At 35.6% G+C, this 20,669-nt stretch overlaps 1 protein-coding gene across 4 annotated transcripts in view; it reads right to left on the reverse strand.

The window, feature by feature from the left end:
* TLK1 (tousled like kinase 1) overlaps window positions 1-20,669 on the reverse strand; it is a 68,363-nt gene that overhangs the window by 4,462 nt on the left and 43,232 nt on the right. For all 4 annotated transcript variants that reach the window (XM_030277438.4, XM_072932230.1, XM_030277437.4 and 1 more), the window contains exons 11-20: window positions 20,166-20,354; window positions 12,822-12,888; window positions 9,120-9,217; window positions 5,615-5,696; window positions 5,263-5,354; window positions 5,087-5,176; window positions 4,300-4,469; window positions 2,863-2,998; window positions 572-683; window positions 185-292 (exon numbers count right to left, since the gene is read on the reverse strand). In XM_030277438.4, the coding sequence (XP_030133298.1) occupies window positions 185-292; window positions 572-683; window positions 2,863-2,998; window positions 4,300-4,469; window positions 5,087-5,176; window positions 5,263-5,354; window positions 5,615-5,696; window positions 9,120-9,217; window positions 12,822-12,888; window positions 20,166-20,354 (1,144 nt within the window). The remainder of the gene's footprint in view (window positions 1-184; window positions 293-571; window positions 684-2,862; window positions 2,999-4,299; window positions 4,470-5,086; window positions 5,177-5,262; window positions 5,355-5,614; window positions 5,697-9,119; window positions 9,218-12,821; window positions 12,889-20,165; window positions 20,355-20,669) is intronic.

Genomic DNA, 20,669 nt, shown 5'->3' on the forward strand with positions numbered 1-20,669 from the left:
GTGAAGTACATGATTTTGAGAAGTCCCAGAATAACGTTGCTTAAATAAAAACATCCAAATACTAGCTCTCAAGTATGTTTTTCTACATAGCTATTATGTTCCACAGCATTCTCGGGTTAACAACAATTTTACAGCTGAATCCTTTAAGATGAATGTTTTACTCAGAGATTATAGTAAAAATTACCTTGGCTTCATTGCTTACAACAGGTTTGACAGGGAATTGAACTTCTGTGGCTTTTAATATTGTATTTTCTTGTAGGATATCTTGCTGTGATTGATTGTGGCCAAATGGCTGCAAAACAAGCACATGATTTTTTTTCAGGTAAAAAGTAGTATAGTAAGTATAAACTATAGTAAGTTGTTGCAGTGTTAATACAAACTGCCAACTATTCTGAAAATAAAAAAGTTGCAGGCAAGATTTTCTAATTTTTTGCAAAAATCAATGTACACCACCAAAAAGTAACACAAGTAATTTTCCATGTAGATTCATGTCTTTACGAATATAATTCACAGGCTAGTGAGAACAGGCACCTGCACTAAAACTCTTTGGATTTTCTAAAGCTTTCCTTACCTTTCTACCATAAAGGCATTGGAAAAAGATTACTCCAACTGACCATACATCAACCTTGTTAGAAATCTTTGGTGGCTCTTTGCCAACTACAAAACACTCTGGAGGCAAGTACCTGGAAAACAAAACAAGCATTTCAGTCTGTAAGTACAGCATCACTAGAACGTGATCAATTATCAAACTGTACAAACATCTCACCTCTGAGCTTTTGACAATTGTACAGTTGCCCTACAATCTGTATTCCAACACTGTGCAACCCTTCAAAACTGATAATACAGTTTCTGTACAGTTAGTCAAATAGAGGGGTCTACTTAACACAAGCACAAATACAAACGTTTTTTACCTAAACCACCAATTATCACTTTTTAAAAATTGGGACCCCAGGTTAAATATGAAGCCATCTATCAAAGCAAGAAAAGATGAAAGCATAACAGAGCATTTTACAGCAAGATACGGTTAGGAATCAAAGAAAATACAGAGATAGCTTAAAGACCCTTTACCCAAGTTTTTAGTAAAAATGGTAACATTACCTGGAGGCCTATATGATATACAAAGGTGATTGTTATTTCTATTGTCCCTATATTTTGCACAAAGAGAACTTTACTTAATGGAAGTTGAGGAAGTTCCCATGCCATTCCTGAATTACAGAATAACCGATGAAATGGAATTTCCTTTACAAAGCAAACAAAACCTTCCAAATGTATTAATTTAAGCGCAGTCAAGTATTATTGACTGCAATGTTTAAAATTGAAAAAGGCAGAAAAACTATTAGGGCAACTACAGAACAGGCACTCTTTCATCAACAACATATAAGACTTTAAGAGAAACTTTGAAGAAATATTTCTAGAAATGGAAATAGGCAGAAAAATGAGATGAAAATGCAACAAGTTTAAACAGTATCACAAACTCTCTTCTGGAATACTTGTCTACAATTCTGATTACGACAATCAAGACAAGTGTTCTTAAATGCAAAAAAGGTTACTAAAATGATATGAAGAATGGGTAGCCTACAGTTCAGAGAGAAAAAAAGGTGAAGGCTACAAAAACACCAAGGTGCAACTACTAGGAAGGGGCCACAACCTACTTTAGGGAGGACAAGGTAAGCACAGGAACAAACAAGTATAAACTGGCCACAAATATACACAGTCTGCAAATTAGAGGATTAGGTTTCTAATGATCAGAGAACTGAAGTTACAGAAGACATTTCAAATCGGATTACTGGGGCCAAAACACTAACTAAATTTAATATAAACATATAGAAGTTTACCAAAGAGATTTATATAACCTAACTGCCTGAGAAGGGAGGTAACTGAACCTAGTAACTGAGGAAATCCCTTCCAGGGCTATGCTGCTGACAGTTTGTGCAATGTACTCTGAACAGGCTCATTCCCAACATCAAACTCACTCTAAGTTTTTCCCTCCCTAATGAAGATTTTGGGCTCAGAGAAAGCATGAATTAGAAATGCAGAGATTCATCATGAATCTATAATGATTACAGATCTTTTTTTACTTTTAAGTTTGCAGCACCACTAGTGCCTGCGGCATTCTAGATGAAATCCAAAAGCCAACATTTTTCTGATATATATTCCTAAAATAAATAATTTAAATTGGTGTTTAAACAGGTAAAGCATTAAAAAGAGTAGCAAAAGCCTAACACTTCTAAAATGCTTCAACTTGAGTAAACATTTTCTCACAGCATGGACGCAGTGGCATTTGTGGAAGAGTATGTGTTTCCTTTTCTAAAAACTCTGAGGGAAAAGGCAAAAACTTTATTACATACAACCCCTGAATACAGGAAGAGGTGCAAAGCATATGGGAATGACACTGGCTTCTCTGTAGAGCAAATGACTTTTAACAACCTGCCCAGTACAGGATTTCTAATCCACCCACTCTGATCCAGCCAGCACATACCCAGGCTGAAAGAGCTACTGTGCCATGAAGAATCTGCATTTTTAGCGATCCTAAAACCAGATTTTCTGTAAGCAATGAAATGCTTATTATCATTCCTATGCTTTGGCAGCTCTGAAACTCCATTGTTTTGGATGAGCATGCAAGTGCACAAAAAATAAATCACAGCTGCTGAGCTGTCATTAATGTTTAGGAAGGAAGAGTGAATACTCTTTGTCCTAACGACATTACCTGTTGGTAATCCCTGTTCTACAATTTCCAAGTACCAAACACCCACACTTAATCATCAAATGTCTTCAACCACCAGCAGCCAAATTGGCTTTATAAGACTACATTTATAAAATCTGAACAATGATGCAAAGTCTAAACAGAAAAATCAAACTCACCAGTAAGTTCCTGCTCCCTGTGAAGTTAAATCCATTCCATCCACCCCATAGCTATCATCATCCATTATTTTGGACAGACCAAAATCAGTAATTTTTATTTCTCCACATGCTGTTCCATCTACAAGAAGGATATTACCTATTCAGGGGGAAAAGAAAATAAAAATTACTTCAAAAAAGCTAACAGAATGCTTTATTTTCAAAACCATGTCCAATTTTCAAGAACACCTAACTTCATGAGGCTAAGTGACAATTTTACAGAATCAAAGACACAGAACCATATAACAGTCTGGGTTAAAAGGGACCCACGACCAAACCCACAGCCTTGGTGTTATTAGCACCATGCTTGAACCAACTGAGATACATTTACGTAATCTTTACATCCTCAAGTGTAGAGTAACTTGACTATGACAAGTAACTTGACTATGACAAATTTCTGTGCAGTTTCAGCAACTCTCTAGGCTAGATCATCATGAAATAGCTCTCTCATCTGGGAACTGGTTGGTCAGCAAAGAAACACCAAAATGGAGTGAGGAAATATCAGAATGCAGCAGTATAGTAGTTACAAATAAGTTTCATTCTTTTTCTGCCAGAACAAACCCTACACTACAGTTTTCAGGGTTTGCATATGCCACAAAATTGTGCCAAGAAATTGCTGCAATCCTACAAATCTTACTCCATGTGTTAAAGTTGTACAATAATTTCTTGATATAAAAATTATTTGATGAAGTTCCTCTGTGAACAAAAACTAATGAGACTAAGACTACATTCTGTACATATTCATAAGATAAAATAAACCTGTGTGAACAGTTTATTACGGAACAGAAAGCAAACAGCCTGGCATTAAGAATTACTTTACAAACCCCATACATACTTGGAAGTGTAGCAGATTAAAGCACATGAAGAATATAAGCATCATTCATGCAAGATGGTAAAACAAAGGTAATGGAATCAAAACAAATGTTGTTTATAAATATATTTATTATTCATTGCAAAGAAAACTCTCTGTAAAGTCTTGTTTTGAAATGTTTATGCTGTGATGCTGAAAGTGACTGATGACACATTTACAGGTTTAAAAAAAACATATGGGAAAAATTAATTACACACCAGCGTTCCAAAACTACCAGATAGGATTGATCCTACTCATGATCTTACTTGTTTTATACTGCTAACTGCCAGTGCACGTATCTATTAGCTATACGATTTTTTCCTACAAATTCAAATCAAAATACTGCAAAGTACAAGAGTTGTAACAAACATTTTCCACAGAAAAGGCAGATGATTCTGGCAATGAAATTCTGAAGAAAAGTACATACTTTTTCCAGTTGTTTGCAATAACCCTGACACACAGAAGATAACTCTGGCATTTTCATATATGAATTACAAACAAATGAAAGGATAAAAAAATTTACATTTTCAATCATAACATTTCTCACTTACCTGGTTTAAGATCATAGTGTATAATAGGGGGTTTGATCTCATTGAGATACCGTAGTGCATTTACTATTTGCATTACAATGGACCTAGCTTCTTTCTCTGACATCAGTTTATGTTGCTTGAGATAGAAATCCAAGTCATTGCCTTCACAGTATTCTAAAACCGTGCAAAACCTAGGGTAGAATTTAGAGACACAAAATGAAGGAATGTATCATACTGTACAATCAGAAACAGACATGACAACCTAGTTTCATTCTGACAAGTTTAAAAATGGCTGCCTGAATATTAAAATACATGAATGAAATTGTTTGTAGAACACATGGTGTAACTATTAGCTTATGAAGACTGATGTAAATCAGAACATTTATACTAAAAGAGAGAATGCATCCATATGGATGAGAAATTAAGAAAAGCCTCTTTATTTATAGTAGACACATTTCTCAAAATCAAAATACCTTAACTATCCCTTAAGAGGTGACAATTTCATGCAAAGAGGTGCAGCCTAGTCACCAGGGGCTATGCTTAGGCTAGTAATGTTCCTGATGCCATTTAGTCTTGGAAAATTGTCTAAGGTATAGGAGCCTTTAGACGCCAGGCAGGTGTTGCAAAACACTCTCTTCATCACCTTATAGAAAGCCTGCAATATTTAGCAGACAAAATTCTGCAACTAGTATGGGGTTTTTTAAAATGTTTTGGCTGAAAGCAAGAACATACGTTATTTTTGTCCAAATACTCTTCATTTCTGTTTATCTAATATACAGCACTAAAATCCTTGCCAAGTTCTACTTACGTATCTGTATCCAGGGAGAAGTAGTCATACAGTTTAACTATTCGGGGGTGATCCAGTTCTTTGTGTATTCTATACTCTCTGCAGGCATGTCTAAAAGAAGATGGATACATTAGTCTTCTACAATCAACAAAATGCTATTAAGCTTAACATATGAAGTGTAAGTAATTAGTATTTACTTGTGGTAGTTTTCTTTCTTTTCATCCCTCCAGCTTTTGTTAAGCTGGTGAATCTTCACAGCAGCATATCTTTGTTCATAAAGATCAAAAGCCTAAAAAAGAAATGCATTAATATGGCAAAGTTATAACCAAAGGTGGTAAAAATAACACCCAGTAAAGTGAGGAAAAAAGATGGCATGTAATACACAAGTCTATTGACAAGGCTACTGTCATGCTACCTCTCCTCCACAGGTTAATCAAAGCCTGGTCAACTGATTACAATCCTTCTACTTAATTAGATCCCATTTTGTCTCCCCCCAAATTAAATGTACATGGCTCAAAAATTATATTTATCAGACTCAACAAACCCTACCTTGTATACTTCACTGAAGCCACCTCGGCCAAGTAAATGGAGTAACAAATACCGCTCATTCAGTGTGGGGTGATCTTTAAATCTTGAAAGAAAAAAAATAGTTTTATTCTGTTTAAGGTAAACAAGTAGCATCTAAAATGCAAATTTCTTAGTATTACTCATCAAATAAAGTTTTCTTTTTAGAAACAACATAAAATATGCTGAGTAATATTATACCATAAGAAATCTTATGATACAATTGTACAACATGACCAATACCTTTTGAGTATTTAGTTTCCACGTACTATCACAACACTATCATCAAAACAATCAATCCCAGCAAACATTTTGTTATTTTTCTCTATTTTTTTTTGAAGATAAGAAAAGCATGCTTTAAATTTAAACATGTGAGACATGGATCTCTCTTTGTTGTGCCGAATTTTAAAGACTCACACTTCAACTTTCTGGAACAGACGAGAAGGACATTCTTCCAATTTCACACAAAACATGACCAGATATGCCTCTTTTTTAAAAAAAAATGTATTTTATATAACACTATATAAAACAAATCAGAAACAGCATTATGGGGAAAACACACAGAAGAACTGACTATCTGCTAATACTCTAAGCAAAAGCAAAATGAAAACACTTCTTCCAAATACAAAATGATATGCCAGACCAAGAAAAAGGACCATACTCTCCTAAAGTATATAGGAGAAAAAATACATTCTTCTATCCAATCAGAGGGAAGGGATCTGAATATTCATCACATTCTTAGTACAGCAAGGAGGCAAGGCAAGAATCTAAGGCAAGCCGTCAGTTATATTCCATAGAAAACTTCATAGAAGAATATAGTGCCAGTCTGCCAATAGCTTATCCCATTCTTCCATATTCTCTACAGTTTTGGAAGTATGGTCATAGGTAGTCAAGTATTTGAGAGTATATGCATACTCTTGCCTACTTTGCCCCTTTTAGAAATAAAAATGTCCTTTTTATTCACTATAAAGAATTCCTATTCATTTTATTCACTATGAAGATACATAATTCAATGTTAAATATTTTTTAAAGAAACCACAGACAGTAAATAATGTTTTCATTGTAGAAGAAAAATAAATTTAGAAGCAGCATCATTAGGAACTTGATGTCATGTGACCAGTAGTCCAATTCTTTTTTTATGGTCTTTCTATTACATGTGTACCTCTAGTAGGCCAATATTGTGAATCTTACCACCTTCCCTCTCCACTGCTTTTGCTACTCTGTGTGGCTCTCCATGGCTCAGAACCTGCACCCCAACATCATACAGGCTCCAAAGCCAGACAGGGGAGCCCTAACCTTCACTCCCAACTTGTCCCATTATTCCAGTTGTAGACATACAAGTTTACCCATGGTTAGATGGACTTGTTGCTAGAACAAGAAAATGGGCTTAGCTTTACACCACAGTAGGAAGTGGAAATCCCAACAGGATTTGAGTCAGAATCCAGCAGCTGCTTTGGCTGGGAACTCTCTCCCTTTACCAAACAGCCAAGACATATCACCAAGACACGTTAGGAAAGACAGCAGGGGCTACAGACCTAAGTTATTTTTCTATTGCTTCTCTCTTCTACATAAGGACTACTAGCTATGGCTTGGCCACTTCGTAAACACTCATCTGAAACTCCCACAAAAACATGAACACAAAGTTTAAAGCTTTCCATTCTGTACCATTCTGTAAAGTGGGTTAGCATTGACTGCAGACAATGAGTAGTGAAGCTGCACCATAGACTGAAGCTTGTCCATATCCTGTAACTGTTTTCAACTGTGTCGGTAATTTGGACATTCTTTGCCCCACATATGCAGTATTTTCATAGTCAAAGCCTGTTATTTTTCTGTGCCATTTATTTCTTATTGTTGAAGGATTCTTTTTAGAAAAAAAAACTAAACCCGTTCTAATGCAAACACTGAAGATTTAAAAAGGTTATCACTGACCCTGCTTGTTTAATTGTTGTAGGATATTTATTTTAAAATAATATTGTATATTTTTATTTTAAAATAATATTGTATATTTTTATTTTAAAATACACATTTTAAAAACAAAATACTCTGCCATCAATATTTAAGTATCAACACCCATTATTCTTCATACCTAAACCACAGAACAATTTAGCTATCCATTAGCACTAAAGCCACATGGTAACAATTTCTGTATTACTGCATGGTAAGGTATCATTAGAACAGTTAGGCACAATTTCACACATTTTTCTTTTAAGATTTTAAAGCCTTAGTGTATCCATAATTCTATTGTGTCTAAAAAGTAAAAAATAAATCCCGAAGGCTTAAGGCTACTATTTCATTAACATTTCCTACTGCAGAAAGTGAGAAGTCCAGTCCCATCATGTCCTTCCTCCTGGCTCATTCTACCCTTGCACTGCCTTCTCTCCTCATGGCAGCATAAATATTTTTGTAACTGGGCAAGAACTAGACCAGGAAATTGATCCTGAATTAAAATTAATCCAGAAAAAAAACCACAGGAGCTGGTTTTAATTTGGATCAATTTCCAGCATCGGTTCAGTAAAGAAATGCCATTGTAAGCATGTAAAAGAAAACAGGGCTAAGTAGCCAGGGAGAGGAAGAACCAGTTCCTTTCAAGCAACAGTGCCAGCTGAAAGTGTTGGTGAAACTGTAGAGTCTGTATTTATCATCATGGAAAACAGAATTAATGAAGTGATGTAATTGGTACTTTCAAAACTACACAGTAACAGTTCATATTATGTAGCAATTTAACACTGTGATACACTGCTGTTCAAGGTGAAATACAAAGTAACAACATAATATGTTACATATAAAAATGTTCTGACAGAACAAGAGGACAGAGTCTCAAGCTACTCAGTGAAGGTATAGGTTGGATATTAGGAAAAAATTATTCACCGAAAGAAAAATAAAGTACTGGAATTGTCTTCCCAGAGAGGTGGTAGAATCACCATCTCTGGATGTGTTTAAAAAAAGACTGGACACGGCACTTGGTGCTAATAGTCTAGTTGAGGTGTTAGGGCATAGGTTGGACTTGATCTTAGAGGTCTCTTCCAATCTCATTATTCTGTGATTCTGTAGTATGGCTTTTTCCTGCTAGGTACCTACACCTAGTAGGAATGAAATCACAGTGCCATAAACACAAAACTATCTTTAAGTGCAGCACAAAATTGCTGCTGGTGCATCAAACGTCCTGCACTATTATCAACTAAGTGACCTGCATTAAGTTATCTCACAAGTGTTTTTTTTTAAGCCTAGTAATATTGTCTAGCAAGTTTCACCTGTTCACTATAAGCTGTGTAGGTATGTTATTTCTTGCATATTCAATAAAACATTAATAAATTGACCAAATTTTCAGAAATTTTAGTTAAGTTTAAATAAATTGGTGTTTAAAATATATACATAAACATAGAGAACCAGAAAGAAATTATGAACAAGTCTCTCTTCTATACGTAAAATGTGATACTAGAGAATTACTTTTAAAAAGGACGTGCAAAATTAAGACAGTAAAGACTCTTACTGTGAATTATCTTCATTATTTATTCTTTTCAGTTCTCTAATGTGAAGATTCCTAACTCTCTCCAAACGTTCAAGTTCTGCTTGTATTTCAGCTTCCTCCTGCAAATGAAAAGAAGGAAATATAAAAGCTCATTTACTTCCCATTTGAAAAGGGTATTTTTACCTCTGCATCAATACTAGTGGTGATGGAGGAACATTACATTACAAAATCCTGCTGAACTAAAAGAAAGCACTGCTTTTCTCTTAAAGCCAGAAAAATTCAGAAAGATAAGGCAAAAGCCTGTTTCAGGAAATTTTTCTGTTCATGAACCCACAGGTAATGGGATGTTCATGGTTTTGTTCTGCACTGTAGGGATGCTATTTGAAATGAAAGGCAGCTGGGTTTTGTACCTCAGCCAAGGAGACAAATTACCTGGGAAGCGGTCTGAAATTGATGTACAAAAAAAAGAAAAAAACTGAGATATGGGCAATTATAGATTCTGTACAAACCAACAGATTAAGACATGTAAAATATTTTAAGGCTAGAGTGCAAACCAAGTGAAAGAATAAAAGAGCACATCATTACAGCAGAAACATTCTTAAGGTGCTGATAAAAGACACCAAAACCAATCTAATTTGAAAAGATTTTTTCATTTGTATCTTATCAAAATTACAAATGAAGAATGTGTATTGCATAAGATTTTAAGTGCAACTTCAAAAGAAGCATGTCAGGGAGGACCACATTCCTTTACTAATTTCAGCACTTAATTTTATCTCATCTTTATTCTATTCATTAGGAAATAATGAAATAATTATTTATTCAGGTCCTCTAAAATCATAAAGATTTCATTATGCCTAATTTGTGGAAACTTATGTATCTATACTCAAACTGAGAAATATACTCTTTGAAAGATTTTGTAAACAGAGTTATACTGATTTCAGAGTTAGTGCCACTAGAACTTGAAAATTTGAGGAAAGGGGAGACAAAATTAATCCATATCAGAAAGCTCATAATTATGGAATTATTTCAGCTGAAAAGGAAAAAGGCCTGAGATCTGATATATATTTTTTTTAGCAGCAGCACCCATCATCACCTCTTGTTATTTTGGCACAGCCTTTTGCACAGCCACATGGTGTATCAAACTGGAATACTAATCAATCTTTCCTTTAACAGGGAAAAAAAAAAAAAAAAAAACAGAAGAAAGAAAAGAAAAAAAGAAACAAGCATCACAAAATAAAAACATATTTGTTTTTTGATCAGTTCTCCAATACAATTTATTCTCTGACTGTACAACCCAGTGGTGCTGGTAAAAGCAACAGAGCAACAAGCCATGGCACAAGGGGATGGAGGCACAAGTCAGCAAGCTAGAGAGTAAATGCCATAATGATATAGCATTTTCATAAATGCATATCCTGAAGCAACAACTTATTTGTATGACCTAAAACACATATTAAATCACCACATATCCAATGATTTGAGGAGTTTGGACTAGATGATTTCAGTGAATATCCTGAAACCATTCCCATAAGCAATGGAAAAAACTTCTCATCTCAAAACAAGACATGAAATGAACCTCAATGGAAGAAATGAAAATCAAAATCCTAATAATTTAAAAACTGGAATAAGTAGCACTAATCTGCCAGCAGATCTGGGTGGACCATTTATTTTTCCTAAGATACAATATCAAGAGTTGGGTTTTTTCCTGTTTATGTAATGTTAAACTTTTTTTTTTTCTATATTTAAACACATCCCTGCAGCTCTCTGCTAAATACCCTGACATGATAGGCAGTTCCTCATAACCCAGTAGTCCTTTATAAAGAATTTTAGTCCTTCTCCCCTCACAAAAGGCCACACACTTACACACACAATTGTCTATGTTCTTCCCAAAGGCTAACAAAAAAAAATCCATCAGTTATGCCTCTTTTGGACCTTTTTGTTCATATATTATGCAATTCAGCGGTTCTCAAAATGTGGTTCATAGGCCAATGTTAGTCCAAAGAGAAGTGGCTGGCTGCATTGTTTCCAGCTGTTATTTAGGACACTCAGGCTGTGAATACCTTTAAGCAAGAATAAACCAGCTTAGCTGCCTCAGGTCACTGCTATATAAAAGGAAGTGAGAAAACAAGAGCCTCTCTCCAGGACCAAAGCAACTAGCTGGAAAAGAATTTCCTGGGTAGCAGTAGGAAAAGAAAACTGGTGGTGGCAGCATGTACAGGGCACCAAAAATAAGAGCCCCAGGAAAGCATCTCAAGAGTGAAAAGGAAGAGGAGCAGTCAGCAAAACAGCATATGCTGAAGGAATGAAGAAAAAAAAAAAATGTAAATAGCAAAGAAGCTCAGGGAAGAAATACAGCCATGTAAAATGAAGGTAACAAAACTGGTGTTCTTAGTTAATGACAAAATCTGTATCATACATAAGAATTATAACGTAAGACTGTATTTTTATTATTTTCTTCAGATATAGTCAAGTACGATTTGCTCAGAATAACATTTGTTTCACCCCCGGCATTTAGTCAAGGAATTTCCATCTCTTGCAAAGTACTCCAGCATTGATGCTCAAGGTGAAACCAATATTTCAGTATTAAAGAATCCTCTAATAATCCTCAATTTCATCTATCATTTAAAATTCCCATTAGACTTCCATTAAGTTAAAGCACGGAAAAAAACCCTACAGAATTTCCTAAAAGAATTTATGTGAAGCTGGAGCTTCTAAACCATTAACAATGAAGAACAATGTGGGCAGTCTACTTCACCCGTGCCAGAAAATTATATGCAGATTTCCTACTACAGATTCAAGTACTTTCCTGTCATATTCTTTAAAAACAGCTGCAGCTTTCTCGAGGGACACAGTTCAGTTTATTATAGTAGGATTTATAACAGGTGGCTTGTACATTTGAAGAGAATAGGCCTGAAACGGACTTGCAATATTTCAAGGGGAAAACACTACAACCTGTTTTGACTCAACAACTCAGGAACTACTACTCAGCACATTTAAGTCCTTTTCTTTTACTCCTGTTGAAATATTTCTGTCTGCATCAGCTGCCATTCCATTTTACAGGTTGTTCCTCAAAATCTTTGCTTGAATGAGCAGTAGTTTCTTTATATATTTATCTCACTACACAGATTTATTAGAACGATGAGATTCAAGAAAAAGGTTTTTTCAAAAGTCAAAAACAAGAGTAAAATATCTGACTGCAGATAAAATTTAGGACATAGAGAACAGATTTTCCATAAAAGTAAGAAAATTATATTCTCTTGTAATAGAATATGCCAACTGATAACAAATGAAGTGAATACTGCAAACAATGAAAATGTTACATTAATTCAGAAGTACTGATGCTTGTGAATTAGACCTTTCTAAAGGCCAAAAATCAAAAATAAAGAGTTCATGCATCAAACTTGGCTGGCTCACTGAGCTGTGAAACAAGAGCTCAGAAAGTGGAAGGGAAAGAGCAGGATTGGTGGCATCATCACTGATGGCACCCTTAGAAGGATTTAAGGAACCAGTACAGTGTTACACTGGATGGACTCGTTATTGTTCCCCTGTAATCCCAGTATTTATGACAAGTTGCACAAACAGAAACAAAAGGAAGGCCACTATCAGGCATAAAGTAGTACAGCAATTTTAGTATTAGGTTTTTCAATAAGACAGTTCTCGATAACCTATCTCTTAATTTTGACAGTACTAATTTTTATGGGTTTGACTGTGATTAAAAAGACATACCTTTTTGAGATGTCCTAATCGAAGCTTGAAAATTTCTTCCTGTTCATGGTACTCTGCTAGAGTCAAACTAAAAAATGAAACAATCATGTAATTATAATTTTATATGGTGGCAAAGAAAACAATACCATTTTTACTTAGAAACTACAATATATCCAGTATCTTGTTATTTAGAAGTCACTAGAAGTACATTTTTAAACCATCTGAACACCTTGGATTTGTCATTTCAGGGTCAAAACATACCTACAGAATGCCTATATTTGGTATTCTCCAATATTAACTGCTCTCCCACTGAACCACTTTGCTTCTTCCAGATAGCCTGTTAATTACCTAGGTGCATCCTGAATCATATCACCATCCCAGATTTTAGCTGATGCTACTCCACTGTTTGGTTCTCAACGCTAACACATTCAGAAATTAGACAAGAATGATAACACTGGATTTCTGAGCTGTGATTTACAGACTGTAGTGCAAAACCATACATTTGAAGTTCATTAGCACTACATTTTGCATGAAACCACAAATTCAGCTTTGAATTTACACGTGACTCTCCTGCTTGTTCTCTTTGCATCTTCCCTTCCTCAGCAATTTCTGGCTACAAATAATTCAGTAGTCCCTCACTGTCTATAGACTTGCTCAGACATGAAATCAGTTATCATGCAGAGAATCTGGACTCTTTGTACTCATTAGCAACTAAGAAACCTGCGAACTGATTGCATTGCAGTATCCATCTGATGAACAAAAAGGACAAACCATCCCAAAAATAAACCCAAGAGACTTAAATTCCAGGTAAGAAACTATGCACATATAAGAAAGAGAAACGGGATGAGGAAGGAGGAAGAGGTATGGCCTCCTTGAAAGGGTTCACACAAATCCCTACGAAAGAAATTAAAATTACACTTTTTATTGTTTTGCCTAGACCTAATGCTTCTTGCATGATATAAACCTACAACTCACAGTAAAATATGTTCTCACAAAGTCCATATTTCCATGGGTTCAACTATCAGCTGGGAAGATTGTTATGCAAGGTGGTTAGAAGTCTGAGGACTTGCAATATATTGTGAATCTGAGGACTCTGGTCTTGAGAATCATCAGTAGTTTTCCCAGAGATAAGGGACACTTCATTCAGATTTCTCTTACAGCAAATGCCAACCAACTTCAACAAAATTTGCAGAAATCTAATAGACTATGAGACTTCTTCCTCCCTTTTAAACTTCAAGTTCACCACAGCTTTCAGAATTCCAACACCTGTATTCTTATTGCATCTCAAAAGTTGTTGATAAAGGCGTGCATATTTTTCAGATAAATCTGGTGGTTCTGAAGCTTTCACAGAGCCCTTTTCATTCCTGTTATAATAAATACAGAATTTTGCTGCACATTTTCTGATTTGACCAGAACAGAAAACTGATTCAACCACATCTCAGTGAAATTACTGAGGATTTTTTTGACCACACCATCTAAATTTTCAAGGAATTGCAAAGAGCCTCAGAAGACTGTAGTTATTTCATCAGCCTTCTGGGTCTGTAACATAGAAAACAGTCAGATCAGGCGACAAAAGCACCCATCATCACATCCTGTCAGAATCTGAGAGGCAAGCAATCGTTTCTTTAAGACATGTTACCCTGCATCTTTTTTTTTCTTACTGGAATTCAGAGCAGTCTTGTATTACACTCAATAGACATCCCCAAACACTCTGAAGGCAATGGAGGGAGGAAATTTGCCTCTCCAAGAAAAGCAAAAGGTTTCCTAGTACCAGATTTTGGGACCTAACATTTATATTCTTTTCCTAGAAGAATCTCCTCTGGATGTAGACATCTTATGCTACACCTTAAAAGAAGAGGCATTAAAGCAAATGTAAAATGGGCTGTCTCCATAGCTAGGAAAGCTGGAAAACTACTTGGACTTTATACAATCCAAGTAACAGCAGGAAACATAAGAAACAAATGCTCCAATTCCTGCTGTAATACATCTACTAGCACTATCAAAGAAATCCAGACTATGTTAGATGACTTAAAACAATATCCCTGACACTTTTTCAATACTTCTATTAGAACAGCAAACTACTCTAATGTGTTTTTTTAATGTGTGTAATTAAGTTCTCAGTTAAAAAAGACCAATGCCACTGTTTACAAGGTTGAATATTGTCGTTTCCAGATTCTTGTCTCTTATAAATTACAGGTTGTGCATTTTCCAAAATACAGATAGTAAAGTTTGTCTTTCTCAGGAAAAAGAGTGAGTATATTTAGGTGGCTTTGCAAAGCTGAACCACCAGTAAAACACACTCAAAATACGAAGTTTATGACATGACCTACCAGAAGTTTCAGTGAACACTGAGAGCCTTAAAACACCAGATCCCCTTAAAAATGAACATAATATGGAAAATTTAGTCCTTTTTATAAAATCTGATGTGTCCACACAGAGTTACAAAGTGCCTAGACCGCTCTAGCAAGTATTGCCTTTCAAAAAGTCCTGAAACAGCCCTCTTGAGCACAGAGCACAACTTGGGCGTCATATTGAAAACATTAAGACTCAAAGTCACTCTTTCCATGTTTCTATGCCATAAGCCAATGACTGTTTTCCACTTTTGTATTTCCTTACAAATCTAACTCCATTAGAAGCACAGCATATTTCACAGCAATCTAAAACTGTCATTACTGACCACCACATTTCGGAGAAAGGCATATAAAACAGAGATGCACACAGACATAGTCACTTCGCATTTTGTTTATTTACTTCTGAAAAACAAAACTTTATTCTCTCAGAAACACTTTTTTTTAGGAGTCTATTAGTTTTTATCTAAAAATACAGTGTACTTTGTATTAAAATAGCACACAACAAACAGCAGTAAGCTTATAACAGTGTCTGTTTTCTGGCTGTAGGCCACCAGCTCACTGCACAGTCTGAAAACATCCTACCAGCCTAGAGACTGCTCCCCATCAGCCCACCACTTTCTACCTGCATCCACTCACCATACCTTTTGCAGGGCAGTGGCAGCTGGAGGCATCTCTTGAAAACAGAATTACAGAATCACAGAACATTGGAAGGGACCTTAAAGATCATCTGATTCCAACCCTCCTGTCATGGGCAAGGATGCCACCTACTAGATCTGGTTGCTCAGAGCACCATCCAAGGCACCTACAACACATCACAGTTTCCTGCAGAAGGGGTTGCTCCTTTATCACCTGAGACAGACAGGTCTCATCAGGTGTGGAGGAAGAAAAGGTTGAGGAGCACAGGGCAGGGACATCAAACCAGAAACTAGGCTGCTGCCATCTTAAGCTGGATAGTCAGGCCTGGGGCTAATCTGAGGAGCACTGGGGAAGAAGAGCAGCTGGGAACAGACTGCATGAATAAATATGGTAACAGTCATGTCCTCACCATGATCTTTTCTGCACAAAATTACTGTACAATAAATGCTGTATTTTAATAATTTTAATTTGCCTGCTGTTGGCAGCAAAATAAACCCTGAAACACATGCAATAAACTCTGGAAATTTCCCAAAATGCACCGGACATATTCAGTGTATATAGCATAATTCTCCTGTGACATAAAGGGCCACAATGTACCTCTCTTACTTGTTGCTGGAAGAAAGCAGATGGTTTTCCTGGCCTGAAATACTTGATTACCATCAATTAAAACTTTTGGGTTTTTTTTTAAATTAGAAAGAATAGGCCTATCAGAGGCTTACATTTCCACCTTCAAATTTCAAAGCTTTTTACACAATATACATGCGTTGACATAACCAGTCTCCCTCACAAGTGCAGACAAAACCTTCTACAGTCAAAATTCTTTCACTAGTGGGTACAGACAAGACAAAAAGCCCAAACTAGTCATGTGTTCCTTGGTTTTCACCATGATCAAGCCTGGTACATTTACAAGCATTTCTCCTCCCACCTCTGCCCTGCTGGAAAATCATCCTAGAAACATAAGCACAGCAGAATGCAGCCATGCTCCCAAACAGCCATATACACATCCAATGCAAGTTTTCTGGCTACAATTTCTGAAACTCTTCCCTTTTGGTCCAAGCTTATTCTCACACCAGTTCCCCATATTTCTACAAGGATGAATAAACTTCAACCAAGTCAAAACCTTTCATGACGTCTTTTCACCCATTGTTTCCATGTTTGCCTTAGAAATAGACTGCCTCAGGAAAGGAGCTGTCTTTATTTGTCCAGTAAAGCCCAGACACACTGTTGGCACTTCAGCCTGAAAATTTCCTGAAAATATTTTTATTTGTTCCATACAGAACAGAATGCTCCTGCTATGATGCATTTGTTCAGCTACAGTAACAAATCTTGTAAGCTCTCTCTGCTCTTCCAATCCAAACTGCATGCAGGGATGAGGATGCATACAGGCTACCATGGAGGAACTGGGAAGCACTTGAAGAGTTGACAGGGAAGTGAATACAACTGAAATGGCTGAAGCTGCAGAGGAAGGATTCTACCATCTAAACCAAATAAAACATTGCTCCTAGAAGCAGCTGTCTCATGAAATAAGAGCTGCTTCCAAAAAGTGGGAACTTGCATTATAGTCTTACAGAATCCTCTCTCATGTCTTGAAAGAATTGGGAAGAGAGTTTTCAAACAGATTTTTTCCAGGGCTAAGAAGGCAACCTCTACTTCAAATAAATTTTTTTCTTTAAATATATTTAAATGTATTCCTTTCACATAAGACTAATAAAATTACTCTGCTCAGTAGAAAACAGAACCCTCAAAATTGAAACTACTTTTTAGTTTTGGCTTAGGCCACAAAAAGGGGAAGAATGATGGAAAACCAGAACAATGTTTAGACTCATGTGTTCCATGTTACTTGAAGCACCAAGCCACCATTCATTCCCAAGACACTGGCAAGCTGGCCACTTTTAGAACAATAACTACAGAGCAAAAATTCTGCATTTACATTCCTATCAGAGACCACAGTAAATTCAGCTAAACTAAAACAATGTCCTTATTAAGAATACCTCAGGCAACACCTTCAGTCTGTTTCATAACAGTTGACACCTGTTTGCAGAAAAAGCTTCAGTACTCCTGATTGTTACAAAGCTATAGATCATTTTGTCTCATCAATACCAGAAGCTGAAGATATTTTTTAAAGAAACAATGCAGTGGTAAAGACACCTGTTGATAACAGGAAGCAGTTTGTATGTTTTAAATAAACCTGCTCGATCACTTGCATCTATGTTTTACTAATTCACTGCTGGTTTAGTTCATTAATCTCAAGCAGTTCTGCATTTCCTCATGCCTCATAAAACCAGAACCTTTTCCATTTGACTTTACTAATTAAGATCATAACTGTCGAAGTAATGCAGAAACAGTGATAAGCAATGTAATAGGAGAGAATCACATAGAGCACATGACAAATATACTCTGAAATGGAAGTGCATAATTAATGTCTTACCAAGATACACAAAACAATTCATTCTGTACTGAGAAGCAAAATGGAGTCAACAAATAATACTACAATACAAAGTTATAACAAATCCTGAATACAAAAGACCCCTTTCAAGTAAAGGCCTAAGAGTGTAATGTGGCTAAATCCTGTGATCTCAGGATGCATTACAGATCTCCTCAAAGATCTGAAACAAAATTTATAAGTTTATGATACAGGCAAGTAATCTCATATCTAGATTAGATAATGATCAAAATATGATACTTAAATGCAAAAACAGTTTTGATTCAATAACTGCTTAAATTTTTTCTAGCATTAGATACAAAAGGACAATTTTGATTGTTCTCCTGGCAATTCCATAACAAGTAAGCATTTTCATGTGTCATTTAACATGTAACTGGTTAAGCCAGATGAAATGAAAATTTGCAGTCTTTAGTAAATTAGAAATTATTTAACACCATGTAACGCCAGAAGATATTCCAAAGTTTATTACCAGGAACTCATCTTGTCCTACTTAAAAATTAGAACATGTTGTCTGTATTTTTTCCCGAATTTGTATTTCATTATCTCTCAAAGGAGCAATAAGCCTTTGGGAGCATAACCAGACAAAAGTTAGCAAATAAAAATTTCTGTAAATTTCCATGTATTTTCCATTACTTAAATGTTACCTTTAATAACAGGAGGGATTACATTCAAACACACAGCAGTATCATTTTTAACACAACAGTAATATTTACTGCACTATTCCGAAATATTAATTAAGTTCTAAGAAGAAACACAGGCACTAAGCATTACTAAAAAGTCACAATGAGCAATGACTCTTCAGCTCTCTACCAAAACATGAGTAATGCTAAACAAGATTTGCTTACATTGCCAGCCTTACTACTGTATTTTCATGGTATTTTTATCACAGTAAAACAACTTCACAATGTGAATTTTAAGAATGATGCATTATGCAAAACACATGCAGCTGTCTTCAAAGGGATGGTCCAAATGTATTTATTTATTCAGCAGATCTAACCAGAGCAATTAAATACCCTCCATCCCCAGAGGTATAAATTACTGCCTCCACACTTGAGAGGTGGCAAATGACTATGCTCAATACAGGTAGCTTACTTCTGCAAAGTAACACAGATCAATTTGCTACTCTTTTTAAGCCTAATTATTTACTTTTTATTTAAAATAAACTAGGAACAGATACACTATCAGCTGCAGTGTCTTAGCCTAAAGGGCAGTAACTAATACCTTGAAGCAGCAATTTCATAAAATATTCAAATAAAATGCCAAAAACACATCTTCGTGTGCCTTGAATTATACCTTTTTTGTCTGCAGGAAAAAAAAAAATGTCCCCAGAAGAAAGAAGTCCTTTAAGAACTTTCAATTTTTATGTTTCAATGACAAAAAATTACAACACTGTCAATATGTGAAATGGGATCAGTAACTTCTGACAGTTGGTCTCAGGATGCAGCATTCAGAAGGAGAGAAAAGATATTTCCATTTGTTTTAAGATATGTCTTCACATACTAAAGGCTGAAAAAAGTTTTTTTTTTTGTTAACTAGATACTGTTATATGGAAAAAATAATCTCCAACTAAAAGAGAAGCTCTTAAAAAAATGGGGATAAAGAAAAGTTCAATCAGTATCAGTGACATTACAGGACTAAGAAGCCAAGCTAAGGAGACTTCTAGATCAGGATAACATAAGGAACATTGCCTATCCCCGGAATGAGCCCTTCTCTGGTGACTTTACCAAAAATAAACTGTACAACAACTTCATAGACAGTGCAATTGTACAACAACTTCATAGACAGTGGTGCAAATTTCCCTAGCATCAGCAAGTCCTTAGTGAGAATATAGATGCTGAATATACCGAGTGTCTTTTTATGCTGCTATTTGAATAGAACACACACAGACAATATCTCAGAATTTATGTAAAAGACTGATTGAAATGTTAAACTTACAGCTGTGGTAAATTTGGTCTAACAAAGGGATCGTTTTCTGCCCCATTCACAGCTTTATTTTTCCTCTGCTTGGGTTCAGAATTGGCAGATGGTGCCTGAGAATTATTTGTAGTTGGAGGCTTTCGCTTGGCCAGGAGCTTTCTTTGCCTTTCAATGTCTTCCCTTTGTTGATTCACCCACTCTTGCTGCCTGTAAACCCCAAAAAAACCTTTATTAAAGTTTCATCAATTTGCATTTTTTCAAGAACTATCTTTTTAACTGATAAGGCATTTAGAAAATTTAAAAAACTTACTGAGCATATGAAAATGTTTCCTAGGAGAACGAACACCAGTGTTCTTCATTAACTGGAAAAATTTTGCTAAAGTTATGGCACAATTTACTTTTTAAATATATGGTGGCTTCAGGGGAATTTGTTTGGTTTTTGTTGTTGTTTCAGGGTTTTGTGAGGTTTTTTGTTTTGGTTTTTTTTGTTTTTGAAAGTGTTATGCACTAGAAAAAGAAAAA

This window comes from Taeniopygia guttata, chromosome 7 (assembly GCF_048771995.1).
Source record: "Taeniopygia guttata chromosome 7, bTaeGut7.mat, whole genome shotgun sequence".
NCBI classification, from domain to species: Eukaryota; Metazoa; Chordata; class Aves; order Passeriformes; family Estrildidae; genus Taeniopygia; species Taeniopygia guttata.